This window comes from Chlorocebus sabaeus, chromosome 20 (assembly GCF_047675955.1).
Source record: "Chlorocebus sabaeus isolate Y175 chromosome 20, mChlSab1.0.hap1, whole genome shotgun sequence".
Lineage (NCBI taxonomy): Eukaryota > Metazoa > Chordata > Mammalia > Primates > Cercopithecidae > Chlorocebus > Chlorocebus sabaeus.
Genome location: NC_132923.1, coordinates 15,958,692 through 15,985,005, shown reverse-complemented (window position 1 = coordinate 15,985,005; position 26,314 = coordinate 15,958,692). Strand labels below are relative to the sequence as shown.

Below are 26,314 nucleotides of genomic sequence, written 5' to 3'. Positions count from 1 at the left end.
CGTATTAGATACCACACATAAATTATACTCAACACTCGGTTTATTAAAATACACCTAATAATTTTTCAAACTAGAAGTTTCTTTCTCATGGAACACCCCTCAGTCAAAGGAATATCTTTTTGTTCTGAAGAATGGAAACATTCTGAACTCAGTGACTCACTGGCTTTTGCTTTTGCTTGTGGGGTATGGATAATTCTGTAGGAGGAGAGTCCTGCCACCTTAGGCCTCAGTGGGGACGGCTAGGTGTGCATGTGCTTCACGAGCAGGGTGTTCCAGGGTTCCTGAAAACTGTGGTTGCCTTTACCCCCTAGATTCAACTGTGTCCCCTCCAGTCTGGGATGCTGTGATGAATTCCCCAGCTCTGGTCCTCCCCAGCTCTGCTTCCTCTACTCCTGGCTCAGAAACGGCCATAATCTACAGAACAAATGGTAAATATGGCAACGAAAGGGCCCAGGGACTGATGATGGAAAGTGATTAATGCAAATAATCTTTTGTTGTCTCTAAACATATTATCTGTATTTAGAGAGTTTTCTCTGCATGCCTTGAGGCCTTTAGTCCTACTCACTGCACCTTCTGTGGCTGCCTTTCTTGCCATTGTTCATCCTCCTGTAGTTTACCTACTGCTGTTTTTGCTGCACCATAATCTCTCCATTCTTAAAAACACTCTCTGTATCCAGCTTGATTTCCTTGTCTGTGTCTGTGTATTTATGATGATTTGTCCTATTTCATTTGCCAATAAGGAAAAAATTGTCTCCTGGCAAATTTATCAAGAGATAATGTAAGAAACATTATAGACGTATAGAAGCCAGAAGATCTCCATGGACTTTGCCCCACCCTTGTATATTCCAAGGCTTCCTTTCTTGTTCCCAGCCTCTTCCTTTTCTTGTCTCCTACCTCTTTTGAGTTGGAGTAAACTGACAATATCATTATGAATAACAGAAGATTCTGTTGTGTTGTCATTTTCTTTTTCAGGCTTGGGTTTGGATACTTCTCCAGTAATGAAGAGCCCTCCCAAGCTGGAGGGTGATGCTACTGATGGCTCCTTTGCCAATAAGCATGGCCGCCATGTCATTGGCCACATGGATGACTACAGTGCCCTGAGACAGCAGATTGCGGAGGGCAAGCTGCTGATAAAAAAGATAATGTCTCTTGTGAGGTCAGCGTGCAGCTTCCCTGGCCTTGAAGCACAAGGCACAGAGGTAATCACACCTGTAGCTTTAGATGCACTGTTTCCTTGTGCCCTTTCTTCCTTTGATGTTAACTGCGTCTCCCACCATTTTTGTTTTTTGTTTTTTGTTTTTCATGCTTTGCATCTCTCAACAGCTGAGGCTTCCTCTTCCATGTACAGCAGCCAGGCCCTGTCTTCTCTATTTTCACTGTCAGTTCTGCTCTGTTCCAGATGTAGCTGACTGGATATTTCCCCTCAGCCCCACAGAAACACGTGGCATTGCCTAGCAGCCTTTGGTAGCTTATTATCTACCACACTCGTGCAGGCACATGACCATCTGTGGGCGGAGTTGACACAATGGGGTGGACAGAAACTGAAGGATTTGCAGGTGTATGGCCCCCACATGTGGAAGGGGTGAGAAGCCTGGCAGCCATGGCATTTCCTTGTGCAGACTGCATAGATGGAGGGAAGGCAGTCAGCAAAGCTTCTCAGAGCGCCTTGCCAGTGAGAGAGACCAGGCACCAGTGGCTGTGCTGTCTGAGCTGCTGGAGACCCATGGATGCGTAGGGGCAGCCCTGCCTCCACAGAACCCCACACTAGAGGGCAAGACACACACCCAAGTAGATCAGCACAGTAAGGGGCTACAGACACAGCATGAGAAGTCATCCTCTGTGCTGTGAGGCCGCCAATGCAAACGTGGTCATTTATCTCAGGCAAGGAAGGTAACAGGTTCCTAGAGGACATAGCAAGGGGGGTGAGTTTTGAAAGCCTTATGGGTTCTGCAGGTGGAGGGAGGCATACCTGGTAAAGGGACAAGTACCTCAGTTCTGAGAACTGCAAATGGTTGTGCGAGGGCTTCCCAGTTCAAGCAGGCCCATGTTCTGTGCCTCACTCACAAAGGAAGCGGGAGCCCATGCAGGGGGAAGAAAGTAATCTCTCCGCTCCTGTGGTGTTACCTTTCCCCAGGTGCTGGGCAGCAAAGGCATTCGTGAGCTTCGGAGCAGCACCAGTGCCCTGCACCATGCCCTAGAGGAGTCGGCTTCCCTCCTCACCGTGTTCTGGAGAGCGGCCCTGCCAAGCACCCACATCCCTGTGCTGCCTGGCAAAGTGGTAAGATGCCAGTGTCCTTTCTTGGTTTGAACCCAGTTTTCCTGCCCTCCAATACTATTCTGTCTCCTCACTGTCATAGCTTTTACAGAAAATCAGGAGCCACATAGTGAATTGGGATAGACAGGACCTTAGAGGAGTGTCCCTGGAGGGACATCTCTGACCCATGGTGGCTGCTTTCATTACAGCTCTGAATACATCCCAATCCCCACCAGCCCCCTGGCCCCTGGTAAGAAATCAAAGAAGAAGAGGAAGGGGTGTGGAGAAGGCAGAGACATCATAACCCTGGCAATCCATAAAAGTTCAGTTTCTTTACCTCTCTGAAGTTTGGCTGAGCTGAAATTCAGTTAAAGCTTCAGCACCCATCTCCCACCCCTCAGGTCCCATGGTCACATGATCACAGAATGCCCCCATGAGACTGAGCCTTTTCAGCCACTGCCTGGAATCCCAGCATATCACTTCAGCTGGCATCTCTGGACCAGGCCTGGGGAAAGTCAGCCACCCCTCAGGATCTGCTCAGAGCTCAGGCTAACTCTGATTGGCAGACCCTCGAGGAGACAGGTTTCAGGATCCCCTCCCCAGGGATTCTAGCTGCAGATCAATGTCACCAATACCTTTGGGATCCAGCTAGGCTCATTCCAGGGAGAGGGTGTTTTGCCATCTCCATATTGGCACAAATATTTACAAACTTGCAAACTTTCCTGAGTCCAGATCTCTCTCCCGAATATATCATTTCTGAACTCTCAATCTTGCCTGTGAAGGGAGAGTGACAGAACTGATATCAGGACTAAAGCAAGGTCCTCTTCAGAGTTGGGAGTTTTATTCCAGCCTGAAGCGACATTCTCTTAAGCTACAGGTGTGTGGGCCTGTGCTAGTCTACATGGGGAATTCCAGAGTCTAAATATTCCTACCTAATGGCCTCATCCTAAACTGTCCTCAGCTGGAGGTATCTGAGGCTGTGAAGGAGGAAATCCAGTTCAGGAGGGTGGAGAAGATTGTAGAATCCTTCTTGGAATTGGAAAGAGCCACGAAGCACAGGGTGCTTTAGGCCTTCTGCCTGTTCAGTAACAGTCTGTTCCTTATCCAGGGAGAATCAACAGAAAGGGAACTTCTGGAACTGAGAACCAAAGTATCCAAACAGGAGCGGCTCCTTCAGAGCACAGCTGAGCGTCTGAAGACCGTGAACCAGCAGAAGGAGAGCATGGAGCAGTTCATCGTCAGCCAGCGTAGGTTCCCTGAGAGGGAATGGGGGAAGAAACGGGCAGTCTTCCCGATGCCCCACTTGTGCTGCAGAGGAGCAGTGACCGGGGGTTTGGAGATGTTGGGAGTGGAGACTGATTTGATGTCCCCAAACTTTCTGTGCCACAAGCAATTGTGGATGAAGAGGGAGGGGAGGACAGGGTGGATAGAAGGAGACTCCAAGCTGAATGGCCAGAAAGAAATAAATGGTTTAGAATTCTCAGCTAAGCAAGTAGGGTTAATTTCTGCTGGTGATTTCTACTCTGTGGTGCTCTTTTGTTGTTTCAATAACCAGAACACACGATGTTTTAAAGAAGGCAAAGACTAACTTAGAGGTAAGGAAACTACTGCACCAATCAGAGGCACCAAGCCTGTCCCCAACCCACCACCATCCATTAGCAGATCTTGTAGGTGACCTTGGCCTGCTTTGGCCTTCCAGGAGAAGATTTTGGGTCCATTTGCAACATCACAGGTCCTCAGTGAGTGTCCTGCTACTTTCTGTTCCCATCACCCTCCCACCCCGTCAGCTCCTGCCCCTGTATCTTAGTTCACTCTCACATTGTCATCATCTCTCTTTTTCACTCCAGTTTTTCTTCTTTGATGCCGAGTCAGGAGACTGGAGAAATGCAATTCAGTCGACTCTTGAAGTCATTAGACATTCTGCCTCGGAATGAGCTTTTGGTAGAGGGATCTTGAGGCCAGTTATGTGTTCTACTCTTCATGAAAAAGTAAAAGCAATTTGCAACCTAGTAAACTGATTTCACTGCACACTCCTGGGTTAAGAACAGCAATTTGATTTTGCTATAACTTTAAGCAACATGACAAAAGAGATCTGTTGGGTCTCATTTGTCTAAAAGAGAATTTGTTAGTAAATAACAACTGAACCTTCAGGGGAAAAATGTTACAAATGTACCAGACATTATCTATGTTTACTTAAAACACTAAGTGTTAATCATTCCCTAGGAAGTGCTTTGAAGAAAAACTTGAGGTATGTGAAATGGTTTAAAAATCAGAAACTAAACCTGGACTTCAAAGCTTTACCATAAGCAATTGAGCACATTCCTAGAAATGTTTCTAAACTGTAACCTGAGAGAATGTTGATCTCCACAGTGTGAAAATGGCTTGGGCCAGTTTAACTTGCTCTTTTTTTTATTTTTTCACTAACTCCCTTTTGTTTTTCTCTGATAATTCTTCTCTTTTCTGAGCCTCTTTAGAGCAACACTTACAGGATTGCCTCTGTAAAGCCTTATTCCTGTCCCAGAAAAGGTAACCCAGAAAGTCTCTAGTATCCACTAAAAGGTAACCCAAAAGTCTCTAGTATCCACTGGCTTTCTCCAGTGTGAAAGCTTTCCCCTCCACCTCCCATAGATCACTGGAAAGGACCCGAGGCCTCGGTTCTAATCCCTGGCTTATCACTAACTGGCCTGTGGCTTCGGCTTGTCCCTTAGTCTCTGTGAGACTGCTGCACCCTCATCTGTCAAAGATGGAACTGGACTTAGTTGAGCTTTGAGGTCCTTGTGGACTTGGTCCCTCTACAACCTCATTATGGCGACTGGACATAAACTTAACAGACACATAAACTTAACAGACACATAAACTTCCCCACAAAATGTCCTCTTCTTCCTACAACAGGCTGTTTCTATATGTGCATGTTTCATGCTAAGCACTTCTTTCTTGGGTGGACATGGCAAAGGCCTCTTTCTGCTGAGACAAAGTGATTTGGAGAGTCACCTGGCCCCTAAAGAGGCAGTGGTAGGATCCAGCCACCCAGTGTGCAGTGAATTGGAGCAGGGATCTCAGCACACAGGGAGGTGGGGAGGCTCCCCCTAACCTCGGGTACCTGTTGCTCCTCCAGACTGCAGCGCATGCTCTTAGCTCATCCTCTTAACTGGCTGTCACCATGCTCCTGGCTTTGGTCACCCTGTAGCTCTCACTCCAGCTTCAGGTAGCCATCAGTAGGGCCTGGCAATATACACTGATTTGGATTGTTTTATTTTTGTCTGCAGGTGAAATCCCTAAGGGCTCTGCCGTGTACTCCAGCCTTGTGACCCTTGCCTTCCAGGCACCATGCAAGAAGCACAGCCACCAGAAGTCCTTAAAACAGCAGGAAAGGCGGCCCTGTCCCCCTTTTGTGCAGCTACCTATCTGCTGAGGAGCATCTGGGCCTCATTCCTCCAAGTGCACCGGAGGGTCCAGAAGAGGGAGTCAGAGATGTATCCTGGTGGAGCTGGGAGAAAGCCAGAAAGCCTTTCTGAGAGCTATGGAATACCGTTAGCCAAGGTCCACCTGGCCCAGCACTAAGCAGAAGATGCGTAGGTTGCATAGAAGGTTTCGTGGTACTGCTTCTCAACAGCCCCAGCAGCTTGGGAACTAGCAACAGCACATTTCTTGCCTCATCAGCTGTCCTGAGATGGAAAACTCAGTGGATATAGGACCCTGATTCTGATAAATGGGGCACGTGGTCCCAATGCTGGAGCTCCTCTGGCAGGTTCTAAAAGCACACTACTGAGCAGCGGTGCCCTGCCAGACACTGCTGGCAGGCACTCAGTGAGCACTACTCACAGATCCACACCTGACCCTGTTGGGTCGAGTCAGGCTGGGCTTTGGTCTGCACTGTAGCACCTGCGTTCTTTGAGTTTACATCATGAATGTGGTGACTTCCCAGATACCATCTCAGGCTTAACCTAGCACATCCAATTTCTTTTCTTCTATGGTATCCAAATTGGACTGACCTCACTTCAAATATGCTGTCCCATTTTGTCATCCTATCTTACCTTAGGGAAATTGGAGACTGATGGCCAGACCAACTCTGTCGAAATTCTTGCATAGAGCAAACCTGTGCTCATTTTTAAGTGGCATGGGAGAGACCCCCAGCAATAGTAAAGCCTAGTCTGTGTCTTCGCAGTGCTGATAGAATATGTGTTGTGTGTATAAATGTATGATATAGATTTATATACATTGCTATTGCCATATATTGAAGGCCAACATAACTGGTGGACAGGGTGGGTGACAGAAAATGAAAATGTTTTTGGTGATTATTAAAGCAAAATGTGTATTAAAAAAATAGTTTTTCTTTCGCTGCTTTGTTTCCCATTTCTGCCCCAATCCCTTGACAGTATAAAGAACTGGAAAGGGAGAATGGGAAAGACAAACTGTGTTGAAGAAGTGCACAGTCTAACGCCCGAACTCTAACTTTAAAAGATTAAGGTTTTCCTTCTTTGTCATTTTGTAAGAATCCCCAGTCTGAAAATATGAAAGAATGCTTCTTAAACTTGGTGTGCCTTAGAAGCAGCTGTGGAGATTATATGAGCTACCTGCTGGTCTCCAATCCCAGGAGATTTAGTTGGTGTGAGTCCTAGAATCTGCATTTTTTTTTTATATATAAGCACCCCAGGTGATTCCATTACATGTGGGCTGCAGATCACCGTTTAAAAAAACAGTGTTGTATAACATTCAATCAAAACTAAAACGACATTTAAGAACCTTGAATCAAAAAGCATGTCATTCCATAAACGATATAAAAATTTTAAAATATTCCTTGGGAAAAGTTCTTAGCTACATGCTTTTGATCCCCAAGATTTAAATAAAGCTATCACTTCACAATTATTTACTAGAACATGTAAAAACTAAAAACAGGTATAAGGTGGAGAAAGATGGTAGAATAGAATTCTCTAGCAATGGTCTCCCCGAAGGAACATCAAATTGAACAACTGTCTATGCAAGAAAACACTTTCACAAGAGCTAACCAGGTGAGAGATCACAGCACCTGCTTTTAACATGATAACAAGGAAAGATGATTGAAGAAGGGAGGAGGGACAGTCCTGCATTGCCTATGACACCTCTCCCCCAGCCACAGGAAAGCATCTCCGAGAGAGAATCTAATGGCTTGGGGACAAGGAGGAAAGTGTGGGACTTTATATTGAAACTTAGTACCAGTCTTGCCATAGTGACACACGACACTGGACAGAACCCCACAGCACTTGATTCCAGGCTGGTGCCCACAAAAAAAGCATTTAGACCCACCCTGGGCCACAAGGGAATCAGCTGCCCCCGCAGGAAGAACCCACCAAAGTTCTGGCCGGCTTTATCACTGGAAATTTCTTGGGCTTCAAATAAAATTCAGTGGCAGGCAGGCTGTAGTCACCGCAGTCCTTGGGCAAGCCCTGATGCTGCATAGGTCTGGAAGACCCTGGACTTGAGGTGTGAGCCAGTATGACGGCAGCAGCTGCAGCAGCTATGGGAATGCCTGTATCACCCCTCCCCACACTCCAGGCAGTACAGCCTGAAGACAGATTCCTTTTGCTTGGGGTAAAGAAAGGGAAGTAAGCTACGGGCTTTACCTGGGAATGCAGAGAACAATCCCTGATCTCCCCCAAGTCCATAGGGCTGGGGACCTAGGAATCTGTAAGAATTGCAGTGTACCTGGGCCTGGGGTGCCCTGTAGTACAAACATGGCTGCAGTGATCACTGGCTTAGGGAACTCATCAGCCTACTTTGAATTCCTGGAAGGTCCTCTGAAGGGCAGGTACAAACAAGACCTGACTTCAAAGGCTGGAATAAATACCTTATCCTTCAATGCCCGGATATTGACAAACATCGACAGTATCAATAACATTGAAGTCAATATGACCTCAACAAATGGACCAAGTAAGGCACCCAGTGACCAACCCTGGAGAGATGGAGATGTGTAACCTCTCAGGGAATTCAGAATAGCTATTTTGAGAAAGCTCAATGAACTTCAAGAAAACACAGAGAAACAATTCAGAAATATATCAGAAATTTAACAATGATACTGAAGTAATAGAAAAAAATCAAACAAATCCTGGAGCTGGAAAATGCATTAGTGGGTCTCAGTAGAATTGATCAAGCAGAAGAAAGAATTAGAAGCCCTCATCTGAGGATAATGTGTGGTCATGGCCCCTTTGGCCAGGTCAGTTTTTGTGACCTGTTTTTTTTCTTTTCCTCCAGCATCTGTTTTTCTCTGACACTCAGCTTTCCTGAAAAGTGTTTAGTGTTTCTAACTCATCCAAGTTTTCCAGCTGTATTTTTCTTTCTCATCTGCTGCAGTTTTCATCTTTAAACTAGCTAGATCTGTAGATGAAAGAAACAATGAGGTACCTCCAAAATTGAGTTAGATCGGTGTAACCAACAGAAAATGATGAGATTAGATAAACACAGGTGACCTGAGCCAATGGAATATAACTTAACAGTTAAAAAACTCAATAATATCTATAAGGCAAACATTATGACAGGGAATGTTGTTATGATATTACAATTGTTCATCTCTCTAAGATCTCTCGGATCAGAAAGTCAACTTTCTCCAGTTTTTTTCATAATTGTATCAGACTGAGGCACTAAATTCTAGGACACCTCTATATTTTTCTTGAATTATAGATTACTTGTCTTTCTTTAAATCTTTTTTAGAAATTCACTTATCCAATAGTCAAAGAGGATTCTTCTTTACATTTTTATTAATTCTGTTGACCTAATTTTACTGTGTCTAGTCAGGTCCTATTCCTATTCTGGGATAGATGAGATTCTCAGTTTTATAGATAAGTAATAGATAGGGGAAATAACAACTAGACAGAGAATAACCTGGAGTCTGTGGAAGGTTTCAGAGACATGAGAAGAAAACAATGAACACCAAAAGAAAAAGAATGGCATAATTTCAAAAAATATTTACTTAAAAAAATAAAAATTAATTTAAAATCTGTTTTGTACTCTCAAAAAAAAGGTTAAAGAAAACATGGACTCTATAAAACAATACACGAAGCACAAGATAATAAGGTACTAGACTGAACTGTAAAAAGAGCAGGCAGAGTTAGCAAACGATGCCACAGCAGAATTTAAGAATAAAGAGCAGAATTAGCAATACCTAAAACTAAATCAATTTTGTGAAGAACCAATATCAGAAATTTGCCCAAATGCCAAAAGAAAGGACAAAGAGATGAAAATTATCAAAGAAGAAATAATAAATATGGAGGAAAGACAATTAAAGTGCAACACAGATATCGATGCTCCTGAAGAAAAGTCAGGACAAGTGAACCATAAAGCCCTAAAGATACAATAGGAGGAAATTTTCTTGAGCTGATAAAAGACCTGAAATTGCAAATTGGAAGGGACTCATCATGCACCAGGGAAAAAAAATCTAGAAATTTTAATTTGCAAGTATAAAGACATAATTCTATAATTTAGAAATGTAATGACACAACCCCTGCAATGGTTTTTGTACCACTGTTGAACAGCTGTTTTCACATTCTTGTCTGCTTGTGAACACAGAGTAGGGTCATACCTCTCTCATTGGAGGTGAGGCTTCCTTGAAGATAGTAGATATTTCAAATGTCAAAACTGCTGAAAAGAGAAAGATTCTAAGATGAGAAAAGAGAATTTGCAAGGTGGACCTTAAAAAGGAACAAGCGGGAATTCCTTTCTCTGAGCCTCATTCTCTTGAGGCTGTGATCCAAAGAGTCATAATCTGCTCACTAGTGCTTCCAAAAAAAGAAGGGAAAATGGCATCTGCCATATGGAGGCATCTAGGAACTAAGTTGGGGAGTTAACGAGTTAATACAAGTCAAGATCTTAAAACAGTACCTGGCATATAGTAAGTACTCCACAAATATTAGCTATTATCACCATAATTATTCCATGTGATATGATTACTGTAATTTAGCATAGCCTTATTAGTATTATTGAGACAGTCTTGTTCTGTCACCCATGCTGGAGTCTAGTGGCATAATCTCGGCTCACTGCAACCTCCACCTCCCGAGTTTGAGCAATTCTCCTGCCATAGCCTCCAGAGTAGCTGATACTACAGGCATAGGCCACCACACCTGGCTAATTTTTGTATTTTTAGTAGAGACAGGGTTGCACCATGTTGGCCAGGCTGGTCTGGGACTCTTGACCTCATGACACCCACCTCAGCCTCCCAAAGTGCTGGGGTTACAGGCAGGAGCCACCGCGCCCGGCCTCGTCTTATTATTAAATGATGCACCTTAGACTCAGCTTTGATAGAGATTTAAGAAAAGGGTTTATATGATCTGGAAGGTAAAAGAGAGAGATTCCTCCTCTCCCTCAGAGGCCACTGTTGGTCATGGGGATGAGCAATAGCTTAAAAGGAAAAGGGAAGCTGGAGTGAGCATAAGGAACCAAAACTCACAGCTCTCAGTTTCAGCCAACCCTCTCAATGTGGCGCTAGTCCTTCCAGTGCCAACTGTGGATGAACAGAGTGTTTATCAAGTTACTTACAAAGGAAAAACAACATCAGGCTGGCACCATACTTCTCCATAACACATTAAATCTCAGAAAAGAAGAGATTATCCACAGAATATTGAGGATGAAAAACTTAAGCTGAAAACTCCACAACAAGCCAAATTTCACTCATGTGTGAAGCCAATTGAAAGGCATTCTCAATTATGCAAAAGCTCAAAATACCTGCAAACCCTTCTTTAAAGAAAAATTTACTTCATAACCCACTCAAGCCAAAAGAGAAATATATTTTTTGTTTTTGTTGTTGTTGTGTTGTTTTGTTTTGCTTTTTGTTTTTTTGAGACGGAGTTTCACTCTTGTTGCCCGGGCTGGAGTGCAATGGTGCGACCTCGGCTCATTCAACCACCACCTCCTGGGTTCAAGTGATTCTTGTGCCTCAGCCTCACGAGTAGCTGGGATTAGATGCGTGCGCCACCACACCTGGCTAATTTTTGGATTATTAGTAGAGACAGGGTTTCACCATGTTGGCCAGGCTGGTCTCAAACTCCTGACCTCAGGTGATCCACCCGCCTCAGCTTCCCAAAGTGCTGGGATTACAGGCATTAGCCACCGTGCCCGCCCAAGAGAAATATTTTTTAAAAGAATTCAAGACCGGGCATAGAGGCTCATACCTGTAGTACCAACATTTTGGGAGGCAGAGGTGGGAAGACCGCTTGAGCCCAGGAGTTTGAGACTAGCCTGGGCACATTGTGAGACAGTGTCTCTACAAAAATTTAAAAATTAGCCAGGCATGGCGGCACACGCCTATAGTCCCAGCTACTTGAGAAGCTGAGGTGGGAGGATCACTTGAGCCCAGGAACTACAGTGAGCTGTGATTATGCCATTGCACTCCAGCCTAAACAACAAAGGGAGATGCTGTCTCAGAAAAAAAAAGAAATCAATCAAGAAGGTAAAGTATGAAAGAGGCTGATGATGAATACTGAAGACATTTAAGCATAAAATGAATTAAATATAACTATTTGAAGTATAGTTACAAAACAGAATACAAATATCATAAATAATCCTTAACAAAAATATATTTTTAAAGTAAGGTTTAAAATCCCAGATTACACCAACATAAATTTGAGTATTGTGTGGGTGTAGGGAGTAACAAAGAAGGAGAAATGTGAGAAAGTAGAAGTGTCCTGGTATTCTCAACTTACAAAGATACTATTTTATTCTCTGTGTTAGTAATAAGAAAAATATAAAGTTACATGTGTTATTTTAAAACAAAATGCATGCCTTCCAGATTACTAGGAAACAAAACAAGAAACAAGGACTACACAGTCCATATAGCAAAAAGAAGAAAAAAAAAAAAAAACAGGAAAAAAGCAAAAATAAAGACCAAACACACAAAATACAAGAGCAAAATCATTAAACCAAACCAAAATATTGATCTTTATTAATATAAAATATAATATGCAACAAAGATATACTATGAATCATTTTGCACTCAAAAATAAGGCACTGGACTGCATGAAGCTCTCAGAAATACATGGAGATATGGACAGAAAAATAGTAGCAATAAAAGACTTCAGTCCTTGATGAATTGATAGAAGACAAAAATAAAGAGGACCTCAATGTAATTTACAAGTCTGATTTAATGGATATGTTATGAAATGTTAAACAAAATATTTCCTATGTCTTGGAGTTTCAGTAAGGTTACATAACCAAGGACAATAAATGCTCAATGTCTACACTTTCTAAAAAGTGGTACAAAGCACAATCTAGAATTCCTTAAAAAAAGAAGTAGCCCCCAAATGGTCTTGCAACTCCTAACTCACAATCCACCTCTGGGTTATTTAAGAGAAAGTTAAGGGTTAACCGATAGGAGCAGTCTTTGAAGAGAGTTGTCAGACTAGAAGAAAGAACTGTGGTGTTTCTCATCCCCTTCCCTCACTCCCCTCCAAGTGAGGGGCTCAAGGAAAACCTCTGAGACTTTCTGGGAAGCACTTGCTGGGAGGGAGGCCTGACCTCTTTCTCACTAGTTATTAGCGGCCTATTCGTCTGCAGAAGTTCACAGGCTCACCTCCGGCTGCCACAGTAGCCAAGCTTGCAGGAGCTTGATGTGTGTCCTCAGAATTTGCTGGGACATAGACACAGTGACCTTCCCTTGCCCAGGGAAAATTGGAGGCTTGAATAAGTGTTTCTTGTGGGCCAAATTCTTCACCATCATATTATTTTATTATAGTAAACAACACCAAAAAAAAAAAAAAAAAAATCCAAAAGGTACATTGGTTAAGTTACTCATGACATAACCATATGATGGAATGTTATTGAGTCAATAAAAATGCTATAAAGTCTTTGGCACGAGAAAATATTCATTATAAATTTTTTTTTTTTTTTTTTTTTGAGACAGAGTCTCGCTCTGTCGCCCAGGCTGGAGTGCAGTGGCACAATCTCCGCTCACTGCAAGCTCCGCTGTCTCCTGGGTTCACGCCATTCTCCTGCCTCAGCCTCCCGAGTAGCTGGGACTATAGGCGCCCACCACCACACCCGGCTAATTTTTTGTATTTTTAGTGGAGACAGGGTTTCACCGTGTTAGCCAGGATGGTCTTGATCTCCTGACCTTGTGACTTGCCCGCCTCAGCCTCCCAAAGTGCTGGGATTACAGGCGTGAGCCACCGCGCCCGGCCTATACACATTTTTTTGAGACAGGGTCTCACTCTGTTGCCCAGGCTGGAATGCACTGGTGCAATCACAGATTACTACAGCCTCAACCTCCTAAGCTCAAGCAATCCTCCCACTTCAGCCTCCAGAGTAGCTGGGATTACAGGTGTGTACCACACTGCCTGGCTAATTTTTTTTTTTTTGGTAGAGACAGGGTCTCCCAAAATGTTACCCAGGTTGGTCTCAAACTCCTGGGCTCAAGTGATCCTCTCACTTTGGCCTCCCAAAGTGCTGGGATTACAAGTTTTAGCCACCATGTCTGGTCTATAATACTACAATGTATTTCTCTCTCTCTCTCTTTTTTTGAGACGAAGTCTTGCTCTGTCTCCTAGGCTGGAGTGCAGTGGTACAATCTCAATTCACTGCAACCTCCGCCTTCCAGGTTCAAGCGAGTCTCCTGCCTCAGTTTCCCAAGTAGGTGGGATTACAGGCATGTGCCACCATGCCCAGCTAATTTTTGTATTTTTAGTAGAGACAGGGTTTCACCACGTTGGCCAGGATGGTCTCAAACTCCTGACCAAAAGTGATCCACCCACCTCGGCCTCCCAAAGTGCTGGGACTACAGGTGTGAGCCACCGTGCCCAGCCCCATAATATATTTCTAAAATGAAATATAATGAAAACTATATAACAAAATAGTATGCTCATTATCTTAGTTCAAGCTACTATAACAAGATACCGTACATTAGGTGGCTTAAACAACAAAGTTTTTAAAATTTTTTATTCTTAAGTTTTGTGGGTGCATAGTAGGTGTATATATTTAACAAATATTTACTTCTCACCATTCCAGATGCCAGAAGTCCAAGATCAGGGTGCCAGCATGGTTACTTCTTGGTGAGGGCCCTTGTTCTGGTTCACAGACGGCTGCCTTCTCACGGTATACTCACCTGTTAGAAAGAGAGCGTGCTGGTTCCTTCATCTCCTTGGAAGGGCATAAATCCCATCATGGGGCTTCACTCTCATGACCTCATCTAAACCTAATCACCTCCCAAAGGCCCCTCCTCCAAATTCTATCACATCGGGAACTAGGGCTTCAACATATGCATTTTGGGAGTACACGAACAGGATCCATTTTTTCAATATTGGATCACAAGGATTCCATAGCACTCCTTGTGATCCAATTTTGGGAAAACCCAAAGGTATATGTGCATTGGTGTGGCTTTGCGTCACGTTAACCAAGAATAGGAATGAATATCCCAGACTTTGGAAATATGCCAGTGTTGTACTCCTTTGCAACTGTCTTAACGTCATGGTGGCAAATCTCAATCCAGTGGTAAAGGTGGGGACTTCTTTAAAATAAGTGAATGTCCCTGCTGGTAGTTATCCCAAGAAGAGGTTAGCCTGCAGCAAGAATTGGTGGGACAGTAGAGAGAGCTTTCTGCTCTGCCTGACTGAGTACAGATGGCAGGGGACCAGAGGTTTGGAACAGTTCATACAGTAAGAATACAAACATCCTTTACTTTGAACTTCAACTAATATATTCAATTTTAAATTTAATCTCTACATATTCTTCCCCTTTGTTCACAAAATATATGGATCAAATTCATTCTGCATATAATTATATTAAGAGAATCCCAAAATTAGTTTTAATAAATGGAAAAAGTTGGTGTTATATATTTCAGATAATGCCTCTGAATCTTTCCAAATTTGGGAGCTCTACAATCATCAGTCTTTTCAGTATAATTTGAATAATCAACAATCAAAACTTTTAAATATACATGTATAAATATATATTGAAACTAATTAACAATGAAGGAAAACTGAATATAAACTCATAACAATAATAATAATGGGTAAAAATTATTGCATACTTACTATAAAGTGCTTCTTTTCCTGAGGGCTTTATGTATATTACTCAATCTTCATAATAACCTACGAGATAAGATACTATTACTATCGCTATTTTTTAGATGAGGAAACTGAAGTACAGAGAGTTTAGTGACTTGCATAAAAGCACACAATATTTAATCTTCTTTATTCCTCAGGAACACGGCCTCAAGAACAACCAAGCACTTGATACAGAGTTAACTCTAACTCATATGAACCAATCAAGGCCCTGGTCAGGGTGGTGCATACCAGGTCAGCACCAAGGTCGATATATCCAAAATGAGATTGTATAAGAGGAAAGGACTGGAATGCACCTCCAAGAAGGTCTGGAAAAGCGAGAACCAACTAGGCAAGAGGTTCAAAGCTCAAGGAAGATGAAAGCAAATTCTTGAGTCAAAGCACAAGTGGTTGGAAAAGATCTTTAGGCTTCCTGAGGCTATGCAGTGAGCATATCTAGAGAAAGCGGGGCGGGAGTGGAAAAAAGCAAAGAGCAAAGCTAGCACCACTCTGGCCCTCAGTCCCCTTTCTCTAGGCAAATTGGAGCTGACATTTTCCTAGTGTGAAGGCGCTCACTCACTCTAGGAAAGTTCTGAGATGGGGAGCAGAGTCTCACAGCCAGTCCCCAGTCAGTGTGCATAAGAATCTCCCGGGAAGCTGTTAAAAATGCAGGTTCCTTCTTAAAAAAAATTGAACCCACAAAAGCAGAGAGTAGAGTGGTGATTACCAGCTGGAGCGGCAGGTCGGATGGGGTTGGGAAGATGTTGGTCAAAGGATACAAAACTTCAGTTAGATAAGAGGAGTAAGTTCAAGAGAATTTGTGCAATATGTTGACTATAGTTAATAACAAAGTATTGCATTTTCGAAAATCTCTGAGAGAGTAGATTTTAAGTATTTTCACCACAAAAATAAGTATCTGAAGTAATACATATGATAATTACCTTGATTTCGCCATTCCACAATGTATACATATTTCAAGACATCATTTTGTGCATGATAAATGTATATAATTTCTACTTATTAATTAATTGACTCCTGATTCCTCCTGGAAGTCACTTTCAGAAATCCCAAGTCCACTGGTCTACATTAGGGCTGATGAATCTAAATTTTAAATAAGCTCCCCAAGTCGTTAGAGAACTACACTTTGAGAAAACTGCACCTGGCCGGGCACGGTGGCTCACACCTGTAATCCTAGCACTTTGGGAGGCCAAGACGGATGGATCACGAGGTCAGGAAATCGAGACCATCCTGGCTAACACAGTGAAACCCCGCCTCTACGAAAAATACAAAAAATTAGCCGGGCGTGGTGGCGGGTGCCTGTACTCCTAGCTATTCGGGAAGTCGAGGTAGGAGAATGGCGTGAACCCGGGAGGCGGAGCTTGCAGTGAGCTGAGATTGCACCACTGCACTCCAGCCTGGGCAACAGAGCGAGACTCTGTCTCAAAAAATAAAAATAAAAAAGAGAAAACTGCACCTATACATTTTCTAGGTAACAGGTATAGATACTGTCCATGGGACCATTGGGAAATAAACACTTTTCCTCTGAATACTTGGGGTTTCCTGTCCAGCTGACACTGGTGACTTAGTGGGGCACATAGGGGAGTTCAGAGACTCAGTGAATCTGGCACAGTGGGCAAAACTACAAGATAGGATGTCTCTCCATGAAGGGACACAGCTAGAGTAGGATGCCACGGAATTGGTGATATGTCTCAAAAGATCCCAGACTTGCAACTGCATTTGAATCTACAACTATATCACAATAAGTTAAAAGTTTCAGAAGAAAATCCCTAACAGAGATCATCCAGCCACAGGCATGGGCAGGTGCTATGTATGTGCCTGGAGAAGAGGTACTAGGGTGTTTCCCAGGGATCCGGTGTTAGTGTCAACTCCTGGGCCCAGTCCTTTGCATTAATTTGGAGGAAGGGGGTGAAATAGTTAGCTGTCAGTATGTGGATGGTGCTGGAAAGTGTGAGAGCACAGTAAGTATGAACACTGCAGTTGCTATGAAAAAGGACGGTAAAGTGGTGTGAACAAACACTCGTCCAAAGGACACAGACTGATCATCTTGTCAATCGACTCTTTATAGCACATCTATGGGACTGGCTGTCAGTCTCTGGATGAGTGGCAAACAATGGCTACTAGTTATGAACATGACATATTTTGAAAAGCTCCCTTGGAAAAATAGCACAAACTGGGGACTCGGAGCCCAGATGGTTTGACTGTCCATGGAGGCAGAACCAAAAGATCTCACTATTCTAAGAGGATGGTAGCAGCTAGAGTGGATCGGGAGAATATTACCAGCGGTAGAGATGGGAGGACAAGCCATTTTAGTGTCAGAGTCCACCATCAGCAGTAGAGACTTGCTTTGAGAGGAGAGTCAATTGGATACTAAATGCATTGTGAAGGTTTCTAAAGACATTCCTCAATCAAAATCAGGGGGTAAGGCAATCCCTTGAATCACCTAGGCCTGTCCTTTACCTGGACACAAGTGGTACAGTAGGGAGAATTCTGAATGGTGTCACCCAAAACTTTGCATAGGCCTTAAGCCAGCAGGCATTGTACACCTTTCTCTGCTATTCCTGGTTACTGAGACTCCAATCTCCACTGTGAATCCCAGTAAGCCACTAAGGTAAACTGCTTGCCTTGATCGTCTCTCTCGGCACTCTGTAGTATATACAGTCTTGAATGTCAGTTAGGCGCTGTTACGTGGGAATCTACCTGCTTCCCTAACAGATATAGCCAGGACACAGTTCTGTGGTTATGACACTCCCATAATAGAGCTGCCTCCACAGCCCTTTGAAATTCTGGATCAGGGATTGGACATCTAACAGGTAGTTTTAACTGCTTGGCATGACAGAGTTCAATCCAATGAAAGGAAGACACGGTCCCTTGTGTGTAATGAATCTGCAAGTCACTTATTCAAACTGTAGTAGTCTGAACTCAGATGCTGGATGTCAGGTGCCCTCAGGATTGTCTTCCTGGGTCGTGACTGCAGCCACTCCTACACAGGGTGATTTCCTGGGCTGGAGCCAGTTTGCAGGACTATGAGACTATGTGGACTACAAAGACTAGCTAGGCCCCAGGGCGGCGGCAGAGTAAGCCCCACAGCAATGCATTACGCCTTCATGAAATGAGTGTTGAATGAATGAGGTAGTGATTCAGTGTATATTTGATCCACTGCAACAGGTGGGAAGGGGGCAGAAGGAGCTGCTTCCTAAAATAACCCTTCTTCAGACTCTTAAAGAACTGATCCTTGTTTTGAATTAAAATCTGTCTTCATTTAACTTCCAGTCCTTTGCCCTACAGATAACTGTCAGCGCCACATCAGTTCTACCCATTCTTTCACATGAAGACAGATGTCATGTTCTGAGTCATCTTTCTTCGCCTCCTTCCACCAGTCCTTATGTGGTGACTCACATTTCAGCGAGCTCCAATATGTCTCTGTATAATCTCTTTTTTTTTTTCTTTTCTTTTTTTTTTTTTTTTTTTTTGAGACGGAGTTTCGCTCTTGTTGTCCAGGCTGGAGTGCAATGGCGCGATCTCCGCTTACCGCAACCTCCGCCTCCCGGGCTCAAGCGATTCTCTGGCCTCAGCCTCCCTAGTAGCTGGGATTACAGGCATGCGCCACCACTCTCGGCTAATTTTGTATTTTTAGTACAGATGGGGTTTCTCCATGTTGGTCAGGTTAGTCTCGAACTTCCGACCTCAGGTGATCCGCCCGCCTTGGCCTCCCCCAAGTGCTGGGATGAGCTACTGTGCCGGGCCTGTAAAATCTCTTAAAAGTGTGGTACACGGAGTGCAAGTACTCCACCTGTGGCCTGACTAATATGCAGTACAATATTATCACTAAATTGCTACAGACGGTGTGCTTTTCGTTGTTGTCACAGAAATGTATTTGGTTAGTTATATTTGTTAACGTCTCGTCTGACTTTCCAGTCTTCCCTCACTTTGTGCAGTCATATTTGCCGAGTCAAGTAAAAGTTATAACATTTAGGACACAATGCCTGACTTACTATAATTACCATTATTATCTTATGATCTTTACAAAACAGAATTGCCACTTAGGTCTCAGGCCCTACCTCCTTCAGCCTCCGAAATGTTAAAGTTACCTTGCACTGCATACTTGTAGTATCGCCCCTAATAAGCCCCGCTCCTGGGACCTCCGCGGCTGGAGCCCAGCGTTTGCCCCACCCACGCCGAGCCCGAGGCGGGGCTCCGGATGTAGCCGCTGATTGGCTGGCTGGGGCGCAGCTTGATGGCGTCGGGCTGGAGAGCCGCAGTCCCGGCTGCGGCATCAGGGAGAAGGCGGACTGTGTAAGGGGGCCTGTGACCCCAGCGTGCCGTGGCCTCGGGGAGTGGGAAGTGGAGGCAGGAGCCCTCCTTACACTTCGCCATGAGTTTCCTGATCGACTCCAGCATCATGATTACCTCCCAGGTGAGTCACCGCCTCCCTCCCCGACACCCGTCCGCCTCCCTTTCCCGAATCGCCCTCTCAGGTCCTCCGCGGTGCAGGCTGGTCCGGGGTCTGGCGTCTCTCTCTAGCGGCCTGCGCCAGTTACTCCGGGACCCAGAGCGCGAAGAGGGTGTGCGATTTGCTGCCTCTGGTTCCCTCAGCCCCGGCTGTCAGGAGGCTGGCCTGCGGCTGTCCGCGGCCCCACCCGGGATGCGTCCCTGGAATTTCGGTCCACTTTTGGAAGGGGTCCGCCGGCCTCCACGCTAAGAGCCGGCGCCGCCACCTAAGGCGGCGGTCCTCAGAGCTCCTCGAAGCTCCTCGAAGCTTCCGGGCTGCGCCGCTGACCCTGGGCTGGGGAAGCCTGTGTGGTTCCGGGCACCGTGCGGCGCGCCAATCAGGGCTGGTTACTGAGGACACGTCAGTGTAGGCTTTGCTGTTAGATGTCAAATCCTGCATCCAGGTGTGGAGAAATTTGCTGCTTCAAAGTGTCAATATAAGGTTATACGTATGCTTAAAAGTATAAGGTTTCGTTTTTGCACTGACACCTCATCCTTTATCCTATGCTTACTTACCCACCTTTTTCGGATGTTTTTCTGACCCTCATTTCTTCTCCATTGGTCACCTTCGTTTGTTTGTACAGTCAAACATTTATCGACCGTTATATAAAGCTCTGAGCGTACAAACATATAAGACATTGTCTGTGCTCAATAGAAGCTTCGTCTAGTGAGCCTCTTGCTTTTACCTTGTAATCCATTGTTAATTATTGTTTCTTCCTAGCATTTATCATAGCACTGGCATCATTTATGTATGTGTTTATGATTTTGTTTTTTGAAGTCCTGCCTTGTTCATAGCTGTATCCCCACTTTTAAGTGCAGGCATTCAATAAATAATTGTTGGCCAACTGTTAATATTTGTGAAGCTCAGACTACCTATTTACCTTTTTCCCCTCGTCTTTCCAATAATTTGAAGATTTTTTTTTTTTTTTTTTTTGGTTGTTTTTACTTGTTCTTTCTCTCAAACGGCAAGTAACAGAAACAGTTACCTTTTGGAGCTTAAAGTGAACTAAATTTTTGTTCTTTGATTCAGTTTTTGTATTGCTTCATCCTAATACTCGTCTCCGTATAGCGGAGCATTGTCCTTTTCTGTTTAAAAACTTTTACAATATTTAAGAAGATAAGAAAGAAGGAAAAGCCATCCATGATCCTACCACTCTAATGCAATCTTTTTTAAAAAATTTTTTTTAAATTTACCACCTTTCTATAGTTTTCATAATTGTTTTTATTGACTGCGTACTATTCAAATGTATTGTTAAAAAACCTGGACATGTAATTCTTCTGCTTAAAACCTTTCTAAGACTACCCAGTGCCCTTGGTGACAACTCAGGGTTATTTTTAACCCTAGTACCAATTTCAGAAAAAGAGCAATATTTAATTAGCTTGTCTTTTCACTTAGAATAAAGATAAGAATGTCAGTAGAAAATTGGCTTTGCATTGCAGCCTCTAGGATTTTTAGCGTGGATATAATTGATACGTTGAACCAAGGAAGTGGCTTTTTAATTTTGTATGCCTTGTAATCATAGACTTTTACTTCACACGTGTATCCATATGCAGTAATTAATTGTTAAACTAATGTGGAAGAAAGACCCAAAGATTCCTTTGCATGGAATGTTCTCTGTTCAAATATTTATGTGGCTACTTTATCATCATTTCGGCATTAGTAAAAATGTCACTTTAGGAAGGTTTTACCTGACACCCTGCCCACAGCCAAAGTAGCTTTCCATTTCGGCTGCCTTCTTCCTCATTTCCATGTTTTCTTTTCTTCTTGGCATTTATTACTATAGTTCATTTGTGTGTTCATGTGTTTGTTGTCTGTCTATGAAGTCCAAGACACTGTCTTTCTTGTTCTCTCCTGTATTCACCAGCATCTAGATCAGTTGCGGGCACACAGTAGAGTTGTAGTGAATATTTATTTAATAAAAAGCACTTCTCTAGAGAGTTGTGGTTACCTTGGAAACACCACCATTGCCCCCTGAGCCCCTCCCCACTCATTTTTTCTGTGTTGTATTAACTGAAAGGTTTATTTGAAATGAAATCTGAAATTAGAGATCACATATTGAATCTTGCTCACCGCGCCACAGGATGAAGTTCACGCTCCTTTACGTGGCTTTTCAGGTCCATTATTGATGGGACCCTTGCTCTTATCAGGTCCCTTATTGATGGGACCCTGGCTCTTCTCTCTTCAGCTGTGGCTTTCACCATTTTATTGTTTAGACTTCCTGAACTTCTTTTAGTTCCCTAACCTGTCCATGCTGTGGTGCCTCCAGATTTCCACACAGTGTGTTTTCTTTTTCTGGACCTTTTCCTCATATCCCTTTCAGCCTTCAGATCTCAACTCGAACATCCAAGAAGCTTCTCCTAGACTGGACTAGATGTCCCTATACATTCTGCCATAGTGCCCTTCACCTACTTCCCCTGTAACAACACTACCACATTGTTTTGTTTATTTCCTCCATAGATTACTTGTTTATCTCCTCCATAGATTATAAACTCCTTGAGAGTAGCATTCATGCTCTCTTGTTTGCCATTCTATCCCTTGGACCTGGCACATATTAGGCACTAATAAATATTTGTTAAATGATTAAAAGGGTGAACAAATGATCCAAGAAAGGTGTCTTTTATACTTAATTCTTTAATAACTATCCTGCTGATGGCCATCTTTTTTTTTTTTTTTTAACAGTAGCTAATTTTCTACCCAGAAGTCACTTTTATAAAAGCAACTGTTATCTAACTCATGTTTTGAGCCCTCTGTACAGTCATTAAGACTTATCAGTTCCAGAGTACACTCTTAAGTCCTAAGGTCAAGATTTTACTCTGTACAATTCTGAAAGTATTAAGTCTCATTTATAATAAGAAGCTATGTGCCAAGCTTCTTGTTTTATTTGCAAAGCTTCTTATTTTATTTCCATTTTATTTGCAAAGCTATTTGAAATTGCATTTTGCTTCTGCATTCTTTTTGGATCCTCTATAATCTTGCCAGAATTTGTGTTTATCTTGGATGTAAATGAATTCTCCAGCTACTTTTGTGTATGTGTGTAGTTTAAAAGTCTTTTTTTTTTTTTTCCAACTTTTAATTTTATTGTAGATTTGGTACTTGTGCTGGGTATATTGTGGGAGCTGAGGTTTGGGATACAAATGATCCGGTCACCCAGGTACCAGGTACATAGTACTAAATAATTGGTTTTTCAGTCCTTCCCCTTTCTCCCGTCCCCTGTCCCCAAGTAGTCTCCAGTTTTGTTTTTTGCCATCTTTATGTTGGTGAGTACCCAATATTTAGCTCCCACTTAGAAGTGAGAACATGGGGTACTTGGTTTTCTGTTCTTGCGTTAATTTGTTTAGGATGATGGCCTCTAGGTGCATCTGTGTTGCTGCAAAAGACATAATTTTGTTCTGAAAGTCTTTTTACACTTTCTTTGTCAATGTGAAAGGAGGCCACAATAAAATATTAAAGGTATATATCTGTTTCTCTTTTCTTCCATTCCCCTCCCCACCATATAAACTTAAAATTTTTGCTTGTTTTCTCTTACTTGTCTAAAGTTCCATTTCACAGCAATCTTGGTGATTTTTTTTTTAATCATCCATTTCCACTATACATACTACTCTCATTCCTAACTGCCCAACTTCTCTATCTTCAGTTGTGGCTTCATAAGTCATATGAATATGGTCTCTAAACTCTGAATTTACATCTGTCTTTATAGAGTTACCATTGGTAACTCTTTATAATAGCCAAAGGATATCCTGGACATTTTCTCCTAATCTGTTTGACCCTTTCCTTTTCTACTTGATCTAGATGCTTGGATCCAACTTACTTTCTTACACCCGCTTGTTCGTTTACCTTCATATACATATACATATATATATATATAAGTCCATACTTGGATCATTGTTATAGTTTGTCTACCACTAATACAGAGGCCTGAAAGCTACTGTAGAAAATCACATGGCTGTGTAGTTTGCCAACGCCATGAGTTTAACCCTCAGCTCCCTGAATTATTCCTTTTCTTGACCTTAATCAGCTACTTGTTTTATTCCCCTCAAAGTTTGTCTGAATCTTTGTTAAAGCTCCCTTTTCTATACTCACCTGTCTTACTCCTAGCAGATAACCTTGCCTCATACTTACTCAACAAAAGTGAAGCCAAAAGGTATGATCTCCTATGAATACTTTCTGCATAATCTAAAAGGTTATCTGTGTTCACAACCATTCTCACCTCCTTTCCTCCCATTTCAGAAAACGGGGTTCCCCTACTCTGGTTTAAGGCCATTCTCCCTACGTTTGATCTTAGAGTAGCTTATTTTGAAGTGGTTAAAAGCACAGATTTTCTAAACAGCCAGACTCAGTAAGAGCTGAAAACATATTATTTAAAAAAAAAGCACAGATTTTGGAGTCAAACAGGCTTGAGTTCAATCTTGATTCTAATACTTACTATAAATTGATTAACTTCTCTAAACCTCATCTTCCTCTGTGAAAATAGGACAATCAAACTTACCTTACTGGGTTTTTAATGATTTTTATAAGATTATAATGCTAAGTACTACTTAGCCTGGAATATAGTAAATGCTTAATAAAAGTTACCTAATAATAATAATAAATTAATAGTATCAGTTCATCCTCTAGCATTCCATCATCCTTCTCATCTTTTTCTCCTTACTTGACTGCTTTCTTTCCCCTTGGCCAATAAACTGTCCCTTTATTCCATATTCTTCTCTAGCCTATTATCTAGTGTTCTCTTTTTTTCTCATTCCTGGCCCTCCCTGGAGTAATTTGCATTTACTATCCCCACTGGTTTAGCTCCCATTCATTCTGACCTGCTACACTCTGGTTCCTGCCCCTACCTCACCATTCAAACTGTGTTCCTTATCCTCTAGTGTTTTCTTCTTGGCACATTGCTCTCCTTACTCTAGATACTGTTCCCGGGTGATCTCGTGTACTTTGATGGTTTCAACTCATAAGTATATCTTAGACCTGCCTTCACAATCTGTCTTTTATTCAGGTGCTTGCTGGATATCTTGACCCATCTTGCTGGCTGTCCCTCAGGCCCTTAGTGTGTTCAAAAATGAGCTCATCATTTTCCCCATCCTCTGCCCCCTTTCCTAAACCTCTTCTTTCTCCAATATTCTTAATATAAATTGGGTAGCTTCACTATTCATCCTGTATTCCAAATTATCATCCTTGACTTCTCCCTGCTGATTTTACCTCCTAAATAGTTCTCAAATCTGTCATCTCCTCTTCTGTCACCAAATGTCTTAATTCAGGGCTTTCTCATCTTTCATCTGAACTCCCATAACACATTTCTATGATGTTTCTCTTCCTACAATGTTATTTCCTTCAAATGTGTCTTCCACACAGCCACCATACTGCTCTCTATAATATACAACTAATCAGACCATGCCATTTCCCTGCTTAAATAACCCTCACCACCTACAGACTATAATCTTAGGGTGGCCTTCAAAGCTCTCAGTGGTTGGACATCCACTCCTCTTGTCTAGCCTCATTTTTAACCTCTTCCTTCTTTGAATTTCATCTTCTAGCATCTCCAAACCATGTGTAGTTCCTGGCATATACCACGCTTTTCACTCTGCGCCTTTACTCATGCCCTTTGCTATCTGGAAAGCCCTGTCCTTCTACCCCTACCACCTGTTTTTACCCTACTTGATTCTTTTTTTGTTCATTTGTTTTGTTTTGAGACAGGGTTTCGCTCTGTCACCCAGGCTGGAATGCAGTGACGTGCTCACGGCTCACTGTAGCCTCCACCTGCCAGACTCAAGTGGCCTTTCCACCTCAGCCTCCCCATAAGCTGGAACTACAGGCACGCACCACCACACCTAGCTAATTTTTGTATTTTTTGTAGAGATAGGGTTTCACCATGTTGCCCAAGCTGTTCTCGAACTCCTGGGCTCAAGCGATCCACCCACCTTGGCCTCCCAAAGTGCTGGGATTACAGGCGTGAGCCACTGTGTCCAGCCTCCCTACTTGATTCTTACTCATCCTTTGAGAGGGTGGTTTTTAATATGTTAGGAGTGGTGGAAACCGTTGAGTGTGTGATGAATACCTTCAACCACTCTAGAAAAATGCACATAATCCCAAAATTTGCACACAATATCAGGTTGTAACTGCAAATTAAAACTTCCTTCAGCTCAAGCATTATCTTCTCCAGAAAATCTGTCCTAAGCCCCTACAGACTGGTTTGGTCTCCCTCTTTCATATTGCTTTACAATATCATGTATGTATTTCTATCATTGCACATCCATATTATGTTATAGTTATTTATGTAGTGTCTTCACTATGTTGTGAGCTTGTAGAGGGTAGTAACCATCCTACTTATCTTTGTATCCTCAGCACCTAGCATAGCACATCGGAGTTATTACAGAAAATTTAAGATTGAATGCTGAAGAATAAGCCGTCTTTTATGTAGACCACTTAGCCATTCAGCAAGCACTTACGGAGAGTCTGCTATGTACCAGGCTTTGTGCTGGATGCCAAGGATACAAAGATTACAAGACAAACATGGTTTTTGTCCTCATAGAGATTATAATCTAATGTCAAAAAATATTT

The 26,314-nt window shown here is 42.8% G+C and overlaps 2 protein-coding genes and 1 long non-coding RNA gene across 4 annotated transcripts in view; 2 read left to right on the top strand and 1 right to left on the bottom strand.

Annotated features, from left to right (window-relative positions):
* The first annotated feature begins 977 nt into the window (after positions 1–977).
* Positions 978–4,009, top strand: LOC103224073 (myomegalin). Its single transcript, XM_037997390.2, has 3 exons — positions 978–1,199; positions 2,135–2,278; positions 3,363–4,009. The coding sequence occupies exons 1-3, from the start codon at positions 999–1,001 to the stop codon at positions 3,840–3,842; spliced, it is 825 nt and encodes a 274-aa protein (XP_037853318.2). The 5' UTR covers positions 978–998; the 3' UTR covers positions 3,843–4,009.
* Positions 4,010–12,090: 8,081 nt separating this feature from the next.
* LOC119624201 (uncharacterized) lies at positions 12,091–19,464 on the bottom strand. The gene is made up of 3 exons (XR_005240222.2): positions 19,362–19,464; positions 15,244–15,300; positions 12,091–14,315 (listed from the first exon to the last, which is right to left on the bottom strand). It is a non-coding gene; the product is annotated as an uncharacterized lncRNA (long non-coding RNA).
* Positions 19,465–19,498: 34 nt separating this feature from the next.
* Positions 19,499–26,314, top strand: part of GPR89A (G protein-coupled receptor 89A) — a 57,759-nt gene continuing 50,943 nt past the window's right edge. For both annotated transcript variants that reach the window (XM_007977325.3, XM_007977326.3), the window contains exon 1: positions 19,499–19,687. In XM_007977325.3, the coding sequence (XP_007975516.2) occupies positions 19,646–19,687 (42 nt within the window). In that variant the 5' untranslated portion in view covers positions 19,499–19,645. The remainder of the gene's footprint in view (positions 19,688–26,314) is intronic.